Genomic DNA, 15081 nt, shown 5'->3' with positions numbered 1-15081 from the left:
TCATTATAGAGACCATCAAGGCTCTGCACAGCCTTTCTCTACACTGTTCCCTCTGGCCTTATCTCTTACTCACTACCACCTCTACACCCCCCCATCCCCCTCCACACAGCCTCATGCTCCTGCCTCAGAGCTTTGTTCTTGTAGTTCCCTCTGCCTGGGATGCTCTTCCTCAGATAACTGCATGGCTCACTTCCTCACTTCTTTCAGGAATTGCCTCAAAGAACATCTCAGTGAGGGCTGATCTGGTCACCCTATCTATAATTCATCCCCGTTACCCTATATCACATATTCTGCTTCCTTTATTTTTTCTCCTTAATAATCATATGATATATATTTTATGTATTAATCTCATTTACAGTCTATTTCCCCATTATAAAGTAAGTTCCGTGAAGGCAGGGATTTTGTCTGTTATCCTACTCTATTCCCCAAGATAATGATTTAAACTGTTTTCTGCCTTTTCAGCCTCTACCCCTGGAGCATACCTAGGTACCTGAAACCTATGTACCTGGGTACCTCTAACAGTGCCTACCACATAGTAAGCACTCTTGTTTAGTAAATAATGCATCTCCAAGGTCTTTTCAGTTGCTGTTGGTGTCTTTCACATTTGAATCTCTGATCCTCTAAGCTCTAACTCCTAAATGCATTCCTTCCCTCACATCCATCAAATCCTGTCAATTCTATCTCCCACATGTGTCTCAAATGCATTTACTTCTCTTCACTGCCACCATGCTTGTCTAAGCACTACTATTTCACACCTGCATCAGTGCAGGACATTTATATCTGGTCTCTAAACTGTTCTTGAACCCCTGAAACCCTGAGTCCACTTAGCAGCAATAATTTCCTTCTTAAAGCAAACTGAATCGAATCAAATGAAAAATCAGATCACCCCCTGCTTAAGCCCAAGAGACTTCTCAACATACTCCTTTCTCATTCTTCAGGTCACAATGAAGTGACATCACAAAGATGTCTTCCCTGACCTACTTACTTAAAGCAGGTGTCCCATTGCCCCCCAACTCCCTCCTGTCCCTGCATCAATCTCTTCTATCACCAACCCTGTATGTTTTCTTTTAGCATACTTATTACAATTTATAATTATTTCACTTATTTTGTTTACTTGTTCTTTATAGTCTCAGTAGACTAAACTCCATGAAAATAAAGGACTGTGTCTTCTTATTCAACAACCTAAGCCTAAAACTGAGCATAGTCCCTGACACATAGCTAACATATTTGCTGAGAGAATGAAGGCAGGAATCAATCAATCTAGGCAGTGCACTAAAAGTTCAATGAAAAACATGGAATGTGTGAAGTATACAGGACAGTGGTCAAGAGTGCAGGCACCAGAGTAATACTGCATGGTTTCATATGCCATATCTCTGCCACTTAATAGTGGGACAACCTAAGGCAGGTTACGTCACTATGCCACACAGTACCTATCCTCGTAGAGATACTAAAATTTAATGGAGAGAATGCATATAAAGTGCCTAGCGTAGTATCTGCACATATTAAACAATAGACATCGGCTACCATTTACATCCCACAAGAAGCGACTTTAAGATACAGCTAATAGAGTTATTTCTTTCTTTCTTTTTTTTTTTTTTTTTTTTTGAGATAGAGTCTCGCTGTCACCAGGCTGGAGTACAGTGGTGCGATCTCAGCCCACTGGAACCTCTGCCTCCCAGGTTGGAGCAATTTTCCTGCCTCAGCCTTGTGAGTAGCTGGGACTACAGGCATATGCCAGCACACCCAGCTGATTTTTGCATTTTTAGTAGAGACAGAGTTTCACCATTTGGCCAGGATAGTCTGGATCTCTTGACCTTCTGATCCGCCAGCCTCGGCCTCCCAAAGTGCTGGGATTATAGGCGTACGCCACCGCACCTGGCTGAACATCTTAATAACGATTACATTAAAGTCATTAGGAATGTCTGCTTTCTGGCTATTAAGCCAAATATTCCCTTTAGTCCATATGTTAGTCTAAATAGTAAGATGCCTCTTAAGGGCCCTCTGAACATAAAGAATGATTCTGCCTTAAAAGAGTTTGTCATCTGAAAGAATATAAATATGAAATGTTTCATGAAATCAATATTCCATGTGATTGTTGTCCACTTTATGTTTACAATGGTACTTTCGTAATGCTCTTTAAAACATGTAACAGACTGATAAACCTCCATTTGTGCATTTACTTTATAGATACATGCTTATAAATAATCCTCTTCATTTTACCAATGGGGGAATTCACATTTACAGAGTTTACATGTCTTGCCCAAGGCCACAGAGACCATCTCTGAAAGACATGAATTTCTATTTTGAATTTTTCTGAGGTTAGCAAGCTTCTTACACTAACATGCAAATGTAATTCCTATTTTGTAAAGGCTTAATAATAATCTGGATAGCAATACTTCCACCCCTCTAAAGCTAACTGGCCTGTTGTGTTTTTGTAGAGCAAATTTACATGTGAATTTAGTTTTCTTGTTTTCACTTGGTATATTTTACAAGTTCTACCATAAACATATATTACTTTCAGAACTAAAAAATGACAATAATTTTTAAATTTAATTCTTACCACACAAGCTTGACTCAGTCGATACTCCATAGTTAGTACTTCTTGCAAGGTCTTTGAAGACCCCTCCATGAGTTGCCTTAGTGTGATCTTTAGAGATGTTGGAGACATTTTATTAATTACCTTTTGGGGGAAAAAAAATTTACTACTGTTAGTCCAATAGTTCCTTTATTGTCCATATAACAAATGAGCTGAATCTAAGTAAATAGTATTAAAATATGCCAAAATCTCATAAAAGTTTATACCCTAGCTTAATTCTGCCAAAGCACTGAACAAAAGTTTTCTAATCTACTACAAAAACAAAACATCATTCTACAAATGGAATAAATTCTGTACCTGTGACTAAAGTAATAAATCCATATTTGTAGTTTGCCTAGCATAAATTATTATCCCAACTAGCTAACAGCAATTATACTTAAATAAAATTAATACACACCTTACACACCAATCACATTCATGGAGTGAAGGCAATAATGTATACAGTGGTCCATTTCCAAGACAAACTGCCTTGAATTGGCTTAGGTCAGTAAACTACAGAAGAAACAGGATATACTAGGCCCCTGCTTGGACAGCCAATGCCTGCTTATTGGCCCCCCCTTCCTCCCCCTTCACCCCACTTAGTTGCCCTCACCCAAACCAAAGAAGTTTAGTCTAAGATAAAAGTTTACTAGTCTGCAAAATAGCTCACTTTGTCTGATCTTATCAGCCTGCCCAGCTACTTAGGTCATAAGTCAAATACTTGAAGAGCCCCTGAGCTAACTAGGATTGTAATGCCATCGTGGGCTGCAACGAAATGCAGCAAGACAATCCTAAAAGAAACACCTACAGCCCTGCCTAACAATCAATAGGTGACGTCCGGGAAGATTGTAACCTCATAGTACTCAGCCTATAAGGAACCAGAGGAGGGACCTGTGCACTAAGGGATAAAATGTTACAACTGTGGTGGGGAGAGGCACGGTGGCTCATGCCTGTAATCCCAGCACTTTGTGAGGCCAAGGCAGGTGGATCACCTGAGGTCAGTTAAGGATCAGCCTGACCAACATGGGGAAACCCCGTCTCTACTAAACATACAAAATTAGCCAGGCGTGGTGGTGCATGCCTGTAATGCCAGCTACTCAGGAGGCTGAGGGAGAAGAATCGCTTGAACCCGGGAGGCAAAGGTTGTGGTGAGCCGAGATCATGACATTGCACTCCAGCCTGGGCAACAAGAATGAAACTCCATTTCAAAAACAAACAACCAACCTACTGTGCTGGGTGTGCCTACACACCAGACACCTGATCTTGCAAGACCGTCATTAAAAATCTCACTTTTGCTATTATTCAGGTCTCATGAGTCCATTCTGTGGGTTTGGACAGGTGAGCTGTTTCTCACAACTTGGTGGTCTGTATGCGGATCTCTGTGCCTGCATGGAGTAAGACTCCAGCAGAGAAGGGAGACACATCCCACTTGACTTATGTGGCCTGCTCTGTCTGGATGTTTTGACTCCCTGCAGAAGCCACAGACAAACCCGAGACTGTTATTCAGGAGGCAGTAGAGGGGACACAGGGAGAAAAGCAGGCACCGTGGCAACCAGGCAACATCATGCACGAGCCAAGGTAGGAAAACTGGTCTATAAGTACTGCCTTGGTGGTTGGGCCTTTACGGTGGTCTCAGGGTGTGCAAGAAACCTCCAGTAAGGAGGGCTGAGTACACAGGGAAAACCTCAGGCACAGAGACTAACCAAAGATAGGAAACAGGAATTCTAGGCCTAGGGAAAAAAGAAAAGAGGCAACTAAAAAGATCCCCTCTGACATTCTACCAGATGGTTTGAAGGGATAATCCTCAAACCAGGGAAAAGGACAAGTAAAAGATGATAAAGTATTGTTTTACCTGGCCCAAAAAGCCCATTTGTCAGCCTTCAGACTTTTGGCCTAAGTTTGGCTCAGATAAGGATTGGGTGTGCCAAGCTTTAACACTCTATGTGAATGATAAAACCCCATCCTCACAAGAGGGCATGGATTATGTTCTTTGTTGTGTTAGTGAATTAACCCCATGTTAACACAGGAAAGAGCCCTTGCCCAGTGAAAAGCCCTGAGATCCCCTAATACACTCCCCTCCTGCCACATCTCACAAAGCAGAGGACAGGGAGATCAGGAGGCAATAGGAAGGTCAGAGGAAGAGGAATCTAGGGGTCATGAAGAAGCTAAGCCCAATGCTCCCTTAATTCCTTATCCAAACTTGAGGAAGAATTAGAGCAAAGTAAAAAGGATATTAAAAATTTCCCTATTTCTTCTGAACAGCAGGAGTCTAATATGTACTCTCTTAGAGAAGTCTCTATGGGACAGGGAGGAGTTGGGTTTGTGAGTGCACCTCTAACAAGTACTGAGGTTAGGAATTTGAAAAAGGAAATGAGGCCACTCTTGGAAGATTCCCTTGGTTTAGCAGAGTAGCTAGATCAATTTTCAGGACCCAATTTTTATACTTAAGCTGAGATGATGTCAATCATGAACATTCTGTTTACTGGGGAAGAGACAAGAATAATTAGAAGGGCAGCCATAACCATTTGGGAAAGACAGCATCCTCTCAGGCAAGAAGTCCTGGCAACTGAGCAGAAATTCCCAAATGCAAATCCCAGATGGGATAACAATAACCACAGAGATTGGGCCCAAATGCAGAACCTAAGAAAACTAATCATTAAAGGGCTTAAAAAGTCCACTCCTAGGACACAAAATGTCTCAAAAGCATTTGAGATTCAACAACAACAACAACAACAAAAGAGACTCCCTGTGTGTTCCTGCAGAGGCTCAGGGATCAAATGAGAAAATATTCAGCATTAAATCCAGAGGACTCAGTAGGGAAAGGCCTTTTAAAGATTAATTTTGTGACTAAAAGCTGGCCTGATATTACTAAGAAACTGCAAAAGATTAGTGGATGGAATGAAAAACCAATTAAGGAATCACTAAGGGACGCTCAGAAGGTTTTTGTAAGAAGAAAGGGATAAAGAGAAAAAGAAAGGAGATTGGAAAGAGAAAGGGGAGGAAATGGCAAACATAGGGGGCCAGAGAGAGAAAGAGTTAAACTGCCGACCCTGAAGGCAAGGGAAAGCCCAGTGCACAGCTGTGTGTGTGGGAGCTGCTGGACTAAGCAGCTGAGACAGGGCAGGTGGTGTAAGACACTGTGCAGTCACGGTGGTGCCCAGAGAAAGAGTCGGAGCTGTCTGTCAGACGTGGGGGAGCCAGGGCACAGCACAGCTCAACTCATGCAGAGAGAAAGAGAAAAAAACTGAGTGTGAGGGAAAAAGGAAATAGGGGATGTCAGACAGAGAGAGATAGAAGAAAATGAGCGAGAGAGAGAGACTGGAAAAGACAAAGATCAAAGAGAGATACAAAAGATAAGACTGGGGAGAGAAATAATGTAAAAGGAAGAAAGAATAAAAGAGGAGGCCAGGCACAATGGCTCACACCTGTAATCCCGGTTCTTTGGGAGGACAAGGCAGGCAGATCATGAGGTCAGGAGTTTGAGACCAATCTGGCCAACATAGTGAAACCCAATCTCTACTAAAAATATTTTAAAAATTAGCCAAGTGTGGCGGTGTGCACCTATAATCCCAGTTTCTCAGGAGGCTGAGGCAGGAGAATTGCGTGAATCCCGGAGGCGGAGGTTGCAGTGAGCTGAGATCGCGTCATTGCACTCCAGCCTGGGCGACAGTGTGACTCCGTCTCAAAAAAAAAAAAGAGTACAAGAGGAAATAAGAGGATGTGGAGAGGTTGCCAGGGCTCAGGGAAGGTTCTAGAGGCTGAAGCAACAAGGAGGTGCAGGGAAAGGGTACAGTGTGGACACTGAGGAGGGAAAGAGCCCAGGAACTGGGTAACGCAAGTGAGAAAGGGATGTGGAGGAGAGTTTAAGAGGAGGAGCAAAAACTAGCTGGCTGTTTGTCAGAAAGGATTCAGGTTATGGAAGGGTAAATGAATGAAATGACCATTAAGGTTTTGTTGTTGTTTTACTGCGAGGCTATAAGTCCACCAGGGTCAGCTGTCAGTAAGGCTTCAGAAGGGCTGGGGGGCTACATAAAGAAGATCAGAACTAGGGTTGTAAACTCAAATAACTACAGGGCCAGCAAATGATGAGAAGGAGGGCTACAGGGCTGGGTGGGGACTGTGACTAACTGAGGAAGGTGCACTCTGTTAAAGGGGCCACAGCTGCTCAGCTGTTTTGACAGTGCTGACCCTGTTTTGCCAAACTGTCTGCTTTGTCAGAGGCCAGAATTCTAACTTTTTATGTAAAATGGGATTTTTAAGTGCTGGTAATCAGTTGAAAAAACTTAAAAACTCAATACAAACAAAAGAGGATGCCAGTTTACAATCCCTGAAGTAGAGCTCGTGCTGGGGAGAAGTCTGCCAAGATGCTTTGAAGTGGGATGCATTAAAGTTCTGTTTCCCAGAGCGTTGCTGGGCTGGGGAAGGATCCTTGCAGCAGAGGAGGAGGAAAAGTCACTAAGTCCCCTCCCAGAGTGAAGGAAACCAAAGACCCTTTGCAGTTGCTGGATCAGCAGCAGGGGTGGCAAGGAATACAAATGGTGGAGCTCCCAGCCTGCCAAGGAGAGGAATGGTGTCTTCAAAGTGAAGAAAGAGGAAGTAAGGGCAGAGGCAGGGATGCCTGTGCTAATGAAAGTGCCCCTCAGGAAAGGTGCCACAGGCTGGCAGCTCTTCAAACCAGCAGGTCTTGGCCAGCTCCAGTGCCAGACCCAGCAGGGCCTGGCCAAAGGCACCATGTGAGGCCAGCTGGGCAGTCCCATGCTTCCCCAAGTTCCTCCTGGGGTCAATGGGCTCTGGAGCAGTGCCTAACTTAACTCCAGCTAGTTTCTTATGGTAAGGAGAGGAGAATAAGAAGGCATCAGACTATAACTGTTTAGATATCATAGAATATCAAACTAAAGTTGAATCAGACCTTAAAAAAACTCCACTACATAATGGAATATGGCTGTTTGTGCATGTATCATCTCGAGTAACAGATGGCAAAAGACTTGTGTAATCGATGGCTATGCTGTCACTGATGGAAACAAACAATCCTTATGTAAAAAAGGTAGATTACCCAATAATTGTTCAGCCCAAACCTGTGAATTATATGCTCTTAACCAGGCCCTAAGGCTCCTAGAAGGCCAAGAAGGCACTATATATACCAATTCCAAATATGCCTATGGAGTAATATACACCTTCAAAAAGATCTGAACAAAGCGGGGCCTAATAAATAGCAGGTAGAAACAACTGGTACATAGAAAACTGGTCAAACAAGTTTTTAAAAAGCCTCCTGCTTCCGGCAGATAGCCATATATGTACATGGCCATCAGAAAGAAAACATTATAAAAGCTGTAAGAAACAGGCTTGCAGATAAAGCTGCTAAGCAAGCCTCCCTGGAGGAAAAAGTTCAACTATTTGGCTTAATCCCAGATATCCCTGAGGTGGTATTAAGACCCCAATTTTCCAAAGAGGAGGAGGAAAAGCTGGGCAAAATAGGGGCCACTCAAACTGAGACTAGGAGGTAGGTGCTCCCTAATGGGAGAAAAACAATAAGCAAACCCATAATGAGAGAACTGATGCCCATGCTGCATAAGGGATGTCACTGGGGTCCCCAGGCCATGTGTAATGCAATACTCAAGAATTATGGGTGTATAGAGATTTATACCCTTGCTAAACAAGTGTGTAGGGGTTGTGTGACCTGCCAGAAAATAAACAAAAAGGTAAAGGGCCAGCCGCAGTGGCTCATGCCTGTAATCCCAGCACTTTTAGAGGTTAAGGCAAGCAGTTCAGGTTATGGAAGGGTAAATGAATGAAATTACCACTAAGGTTTTGTTGTTGTTTTACTGAAAGGCTGTTAAGTCCACCAGGGGCAGCTGTCGGTAAGGCTGCAGAAGGGCAAGAACACCTGAGGTCAGGAGTTCAAGACCAGCCTGGCCAACATGGTGATACCCCATCTCTACTAAAACTACAAAAATTAGCTGGGTGTGGAGGCATGTGCCTGTAATCCTAGCTACTTGGGAGGCTGAGGCAGGAGAACAGTTTGAACCTGGGAGGCAGAGGCTGCAGTGAGTCAAGATTGCACCACTGCACTCCAGCCTGGGTGACAGAGTGAGACTCCATCTCAAAACAAAACAAAACAAAACAAAAAACACAGACTACCAGAAAAACATCTCCTGTGTTAAGGCCATTTCAAAGCATTCTCATATTTAGGCAGGATTACTAACCTTCCTACTATGAAAACCAAAGACCATTTAAAAAATTATATACTGGGCATATCCTCCACCCTTTCACCCCTTAGGTTAAAAAAACCTCTAACTTGAACCCCACCTCTTGAGTTCACAGTTCATCACTTCCAGTCTGGCTACTCCATGCTAATTAAAACCTGGAAAGAAGACATGCTCCACCCAAGCTGGCAAGGTCCCTATCAACTCCTCCTGATCACTGACACAGCCATATGAACAGCTGAACAAGGGTGAACACCTTACACTCAGGTCGAGAGACTGGTAAAAGAACCTCCCAAAATAAAGAGAAAAGGGTGAATGTGGAGTGTATAAATCACCTAAGAAACCCTTAAAGCTAACTATAAGGAAAACCTAAAAGGAAGCTATGAGCAGGCACCATCATTGGGGGTGGATATGGTTAGGATTAATCCTAACACAAGGGGTGAAAGAAGACCTAAGTGTTGGATAGGGCCCAGTACTAGGGTGGAAAGAAGGAACTATCCAATCAGACCAATAGTCAACGTAACTAAAACCTCCATCCCCACCTCGCAAACTATAAAGTTTAATACCTGCCAAGTCTCACCTTGCAGGAATTTAGAAAACCAAAGGCAGTTGTCACAAGCAGACAAATACCTACGTCCTAAAACAGACCTTTATTGGGCCCCCTCAAAAAAGCCCTGTGCTAGTTGGAATCAGGTCTGGTGGCCCACTCAACATCAAGGCCAGGTGAATCATTCTTCCAAAATCAAACCCGTAAAGAATAAAATATAAGGGGCCCATGCCACCTAACTGTAAACACTTAAAATGCAATCCTATATTAACCACCATAAACAACCCAGCTACTCTAGACCAGGAACACATGAAGTATAAATGAGCAATATATATCTCAGGAAGGGATACCATGGGATGGTTAGCTCTTAGGCAAGTCACTAATTCCACCTCAAGCCCACCCAGAATTACTTTAACTCCCAGTACCACTACTTCCTTTAACCCACCACACAATGACCCTAAAAGAGTAAAAATAATTAAGGTAACTTAAGACAAACTTTAAAAGTTAAGACTGGAGAAGACATGATTATATATTTAGAAGACCCCATTGCCTCAGCCCAAAATTTCTTTAAGATGATAAGTAACTTTAGCAAAGTCTCAGGATACAAAATCAATCAATGTGCAGAAATCACAAGCATTCCTATACACCAATAACAGATAAATAGACGGCCAAATCATGAGCGAACTCCCATTCACAATTGCTACAAAGATAATAAAATACCTAGGAATACAACTAACAAGGGATGTGAAGGACCTCTTCAAGGAGAACTACAAACCACTGCTCAAGGAAATAAGAGAGGACACAAACAGATGGAAAAACATTCCATGCTCATGGTTAGGAAGAATCAATATCGTGAAAATGGCTACGCTGGTCCAAGTAATTTATAGATTCAATGCTATCCCCATCAAGCTACCACTGACCTTCTTCACAGAACTGGAAAAAAAACACCTTAAACTTCATATGAAACCAAAAAAGAACCCGCATAGCCAAGACAATCCTAAGCCCAAAAAAAGAAAAAAAAAAAAAAAACAAAGCTGAAGGCATCACAATACCTGACTTCAAACTATATACTACAAGACTACAGTAATCAAAACAGGATGGGTCATGAAAAATTAAGCCTTCTTCCAAAAATGCAAAATAGTTCATGTTCAAAAGCCATCGACCCAGAAACAGATGCCCATCTATCTACAAAGTCATTTGATTTTTGACAAAAGGCACCAATGCAATCCAATGGGGAAGAAAAATTTTTTCAACAAACTGTGCTGGAACAATTTTATAACAATGTGAGAAAAAATTAACCTGGACTTCTATATTTTATACTATGCACAAAAAATTAACGTGAGATAGATTTAAACCTAAACAAAAAAGCAGTAACTAGAAATCTTCCAGAAGAAACCACAGTAAGGTATTCTGCAAGTAGGTAAAGTTTTCTTAGCATACAGAAATCAATACTCATAAAAGAGAAAAACAAAGATAAATAAGACTTCCTCAAAATTAAAAACATTTGATCATCAAAAATTATTGTAATTTACCACATTAATAGAGAAAGGGCAAAAAAGTCATATGATCATCTCAATAGATGCAGAAAAAATGAATATGATAAAATCCAACACTCATTCAATACAATAATTACAAAAAACCCTCTTCACCAACTAGGCATAGAATTAACTTCTTCACACTGATAAAGAATATCCACAGAAAACCTACAACAATCAGTATTTTTAATGTTCTTTAAAGCTTTCCCCTTGAGACTGGGAATAAGACAAAGATGGCTACTATCATCATCTCTACTGAATATTGTGTTGGTGGTGTTAGCCAGTACAGGAAGTTGGTGAGAAGGGAGAAATAAAGGGGGTATGAGAGGGAGAGAGAGTGGGAAGAAGGGAGGAAGGGAGGGGAAGGAGGGAGGGGAAAGAGGGAGGAGAAAGGGGAGGGAGGGGGAGGGAGGAAGGGATGAGAGAGAGGAGGGGAGGAAGGAAAGGAGGGAGGGAGGGGAGAGGAGGGGAGGAAGGGAGGGAGAAGAGGGAAGGAAGGGAGGGAGAGGAAGGGAGGAAGGGAGGGAGGGAGGGAGAGGAAGGGAGGAAAGGAGGGAGAGGAGGGGAGGGAAAGGAAGGGAGGAAAGGAGGGAGAGGAGGAGAGGAAGGGAGGCAGAGGAGAGAAGGAAGGGAGGGGAGGGAGAGGAGGGGAGGGAGGGAGGGAGAGGAGGGGAGGAAGAGAGGGAGGATGGGAGGAAGGGATGGAGAGGAAGGGAAGGAGAGGAGGGAAGAGAGTGAGGGAAGAGAGGGAGGAAGGAGGGGGAGAGAAGAGAGGGTGGAGGGGATGGAGGGGAGGAAGGGAGAAAGGAAAGGAGGGGAGGAAAGGAGGGGAGGAAGGGAGAGAGGAAAGGAGGGGAGGAAAGAAGGGGAGGAAGGGAGGGAGGAAGGGAGAATGGAAGGGAGGGGAGGAAGGGAGAGAGGAAGGGAGAGAGGAGAGAAAGGGAGGCAGTGAAAGAAGAAAAGGAAAAGAAGGAATAAAGGAAGAAGGAAAGAAGACATTATGTATACAAATGATGAAAATTCAAAGTAATCTGCAAATCATAAATAACTCATTTAAAAAATAAGTGAGTTTAGCAAAACCATTAGATACAAGGTCAACACATAAAATTTAATTTCAGGCCAGCATGGTGGCTTACGCTTGTAATCCCAACACTTTGGGAGGCTGATCCTGGATTTATTTTATTTATTTATTTATTTTTTTTTTGAGGAAAAATCTAAAACAGTTTACCCAATCACTTTGTAAGAAGTCAGTAAAAACATAACAGTTAAATTGACAGGTATGAAAAGCCCCAAATAATGAATTCCTATTCTGCATTATGGTTGACCTGAGGTCAGGAGTTCAAAACCAGCCTGGACAACATGGTAAAATCCTGTCTTTACTAAAAATACAAAAATTAGCCAGGTGTGGTGGTAGGCACCTGTAATCCCAGCAACTCAGGATGCTGAGGCACAAGAATCATTTGAACCCAGGAGGCAGAGGTTGCAGTGAGCCAAGATTGCACCACTGCACTCCAGCCTGGGCAACAGAGCAAGACTCTGTCTCACATATTTATTTCTATATATCAAAAAATAGAAAATTAAATTTTAAAATGACACCATGTAAACATGCATCAAAAACCACCAAATACCTAAGGATAAATCCAACAAAATATATGCAAGTGCAAGTATTCTACAAAAAAGATTCAACACCTGCTTTTGGGGAGTCTGGAATTTGGGTATATGCTAGGCAGAGTGCCTATGCTAGGAGTCCCCAGTAAAAGTCCTGCGCATCAAGTTTCTAACGTACTTCACAAGATCTCAACTAGTTGCTGGAAGTGTTAGTCTCCACTGGAAGAGGACTCTTAGGTGCTTACAATTGGTTTCCTCCAGACTCCATCCTGTATGCTTTTCCCTTTGCTGATTCTGCTTTGTATTCTTTTGCTACAAGAGTACAACTATACGTTGGTGCAGAACAATTGTACTTTTTGCCATTACTTTCATGACAAAAACCATAATAATATATGCTGAGTCCTGTGAGTCCTTATAGTGGGTTGCCAAACTCAGGGGGGGGTCTTGTAAATTTGTTTAGTTCCTTGTAGATTCTAGATATTAGACTTTCGTCAGATGGATAGATTGCAAAATTTTTCTCCCATTCTGTAGGTTACCTGTTCACTCTGATGATGGTTTCTTTTGCTGTACAGAATAGATCCCATTTGTCAATTTTGGCTTTCATTGCCATTGCTTTTGGTGTTTTAGTCATGAATTCTTTGCCCATGCCTATGTCCTGAATGGTACTGCCTAGTTTTTCTTCTAGGGTTTTTATGCTTTTAGGTCTTACATTTAAGTCTTTAATATATCTTGAGTTAATTTGTGTATAAGGTGTAAGGAAGGAGTCCCATTTCAGTTTTCTACATATGGCTGGCCAGTTTTCCCAGAACCATTTATTAAATAGGGAATCCTTTCCTCATTGCTTGTTTTTGTCAGGTTTGTCGAAGATCAAATGGTTGTAGATGTGTGGTATTATTTCTGAAGCCTCTGTTCTGTTCTGTTGGTCTATATATCTGTTTTGGTACCAGTACCATGCTGTTTTGGTTACTGTAGCCTTGTAGTGTAGTTTGAAGTCAGATAGTGTGATGCCTCCAACTTTGTTCTTTTTGCTTAGGATTCTCTCAAGTGTATGGGCTCTTTCTTGGTTCCATACGAAATTTAAAGTAGTTTTTTCTAGATCTATGAAGAAAGTCAATGATAGCTTGATGGGAACAGCATTCAATCTATAAATTACTTTGGGCAGTATGGCCATTTTCATAATAATTCTTCCTATCCATGAGCATGGAATGTTTTTCCATTTGGGTCCTCTCTCAAAATTTCCTTGAGCAGTGGTTTGTAGTTCTCCTTAAAGAGGTCCTTCACGTCCCTTGTAAATTGTATTCCTAGGTATTTCATTCTCTTTGTAGCAATTGTAAACGTGAGTTCCCTCATGATTTGGTGGTCTATTATTGGCATATAGGAACGCTTGTGATTTTTGCACAATGATTTTGTATCCTGAGACTTTGCTGACTTTGCTTATCACCTTAAGGAGTTTTTGGGCTGAGACGAAGGGGTATTCTAAATATACAATCATGTCATCTGCAAACTGAGACAATTTGACTCCCTCTCTTCCTATGTGAATATCCTTTATTTCTTTCTCTTGTCTGACTGCCCTGGTCAGTCAGAAGTGATGAGAGAGGGCATCCTTTTCTTGTGCCAGTTTTCAAAGGGAAGATTTTCAGCTTTTGCCCATTCAGTATGATATTGGCTATGGGTTTGTCATAAATAGTTTTTATTATTTTGAGATACCTTCCCTCAATACCTAGTTTATTGTTTTCAGCATGAAGGGTGCTGAATTTTATTGAAGAACCTTTCTGCATCTATTGAGATAATCATGTGGTTTTTGTCACTGGTTCTGTTTATATGATGGATACATTTATTCATTTGCACATGTTGAACCAGCCTTGCATCCCAGGCATGAAGCCAACTTGATTTGTGGTGGATAAGCTTTTTTATGTGCTTCTGGATTTAGTTTGCCAGTATTTTATTGGGGATTTTTGCATTGATTTTCATCAGGGATATTGGCCTGACATTTTCTTTTATTGCCAGGTTTTGTTATCAGGATGATACTGGCCTCATAAAATGAGTTAGGAAGGAGTCCCTCTTTTTCTATTGTTTAAAATATTTTCAGAAGGAATGGTACCAGGTCCCCTTGAGGAAGGACCCCACTACATGACCAACAATTTATACTGTAAATCTTTCTCCCATCCTTCCCCAAGGAGACCTCTGGCCTTTTAGCAGGGTAATTGAACTGGAAAAAGGGAAATAATCAAACCTTTCAGGAACTACTAGACACTGGCTGTGAGCTGACATTGATTCCAGGGGACTCAAAACGTCATTGTAGTCTTCCAGTTAAAGTAGGGGCTTATGGTGGTCAAGTAATTAATAAAGTTGTTGCTCAGGTCTGACTTAGAGTAGGTCCAGTAGATCGCTGGACTCATCTTGTGGTTATTTCCCCAGTGCCAGAATGTATAATTGGCATGAACATACTTAGCAGCTGGCAGAACCTCCCCCACCACCCCGACTGGCTCCCTGCCTGGTAGGGTGAGGGTTGTTATGGTGGGAAAGGCCAAATAGAAGCCATTAGAGCTGCCTCTACCTAGTAAAATAGTAAATCAAAAACAATATTGCATTCCCGGAGGGATTGTGGAGATT

The 15081-nt window shown here is 42.1% G+C and overlaps 1 protein-coding gene across 2 annotated transcripts in view; it reads right to left on the bottom strand.

The window, feature by feature from the left end:
• HIBCH (3-hydroxyisobutyryl-CoA hydrolase) overlaps positions 1 to 15081 on the bottom strand; it is a 103034-nt gene that overhangs the window by 6290 nt on the left and 81663 nt on the right. For both annotated transcript variants that reach the window (XM_021672015.2, XM_064373237.1), the window contains exon 12: positions 2561 to 2680. In XM_021672015.2, the coding sequence (XP_021527690.2) occupies positions 2561 to 2680 (120 nt within the window). The remainder of the gene's footprint in view (positions 1 to 2560; positions 2681 to 15081) is intronic.

This window comes from Aotus nancymaae, unplaced genomic scaffold (genome assembly GCF_030222135.1).
Source record: "Aotus nancymaae isolate 86718 unplaced genomic scaffold, 86718_ANA_hifiasm-v0.15.2.pri h1tg000008l, whole genome shotgun sequence".
NCBI classification, from domain to species: Eukaryota; Metazoa; Chordata; class Mammalia; order Primates; family Aotidae; genus Aotus; species Aotus nancymaae.
The sequence above is the reverse complement of the archived record's forward strand: the minus strand, read 5'-3'. Positions and strand labels throughout refer to the sequence as shown.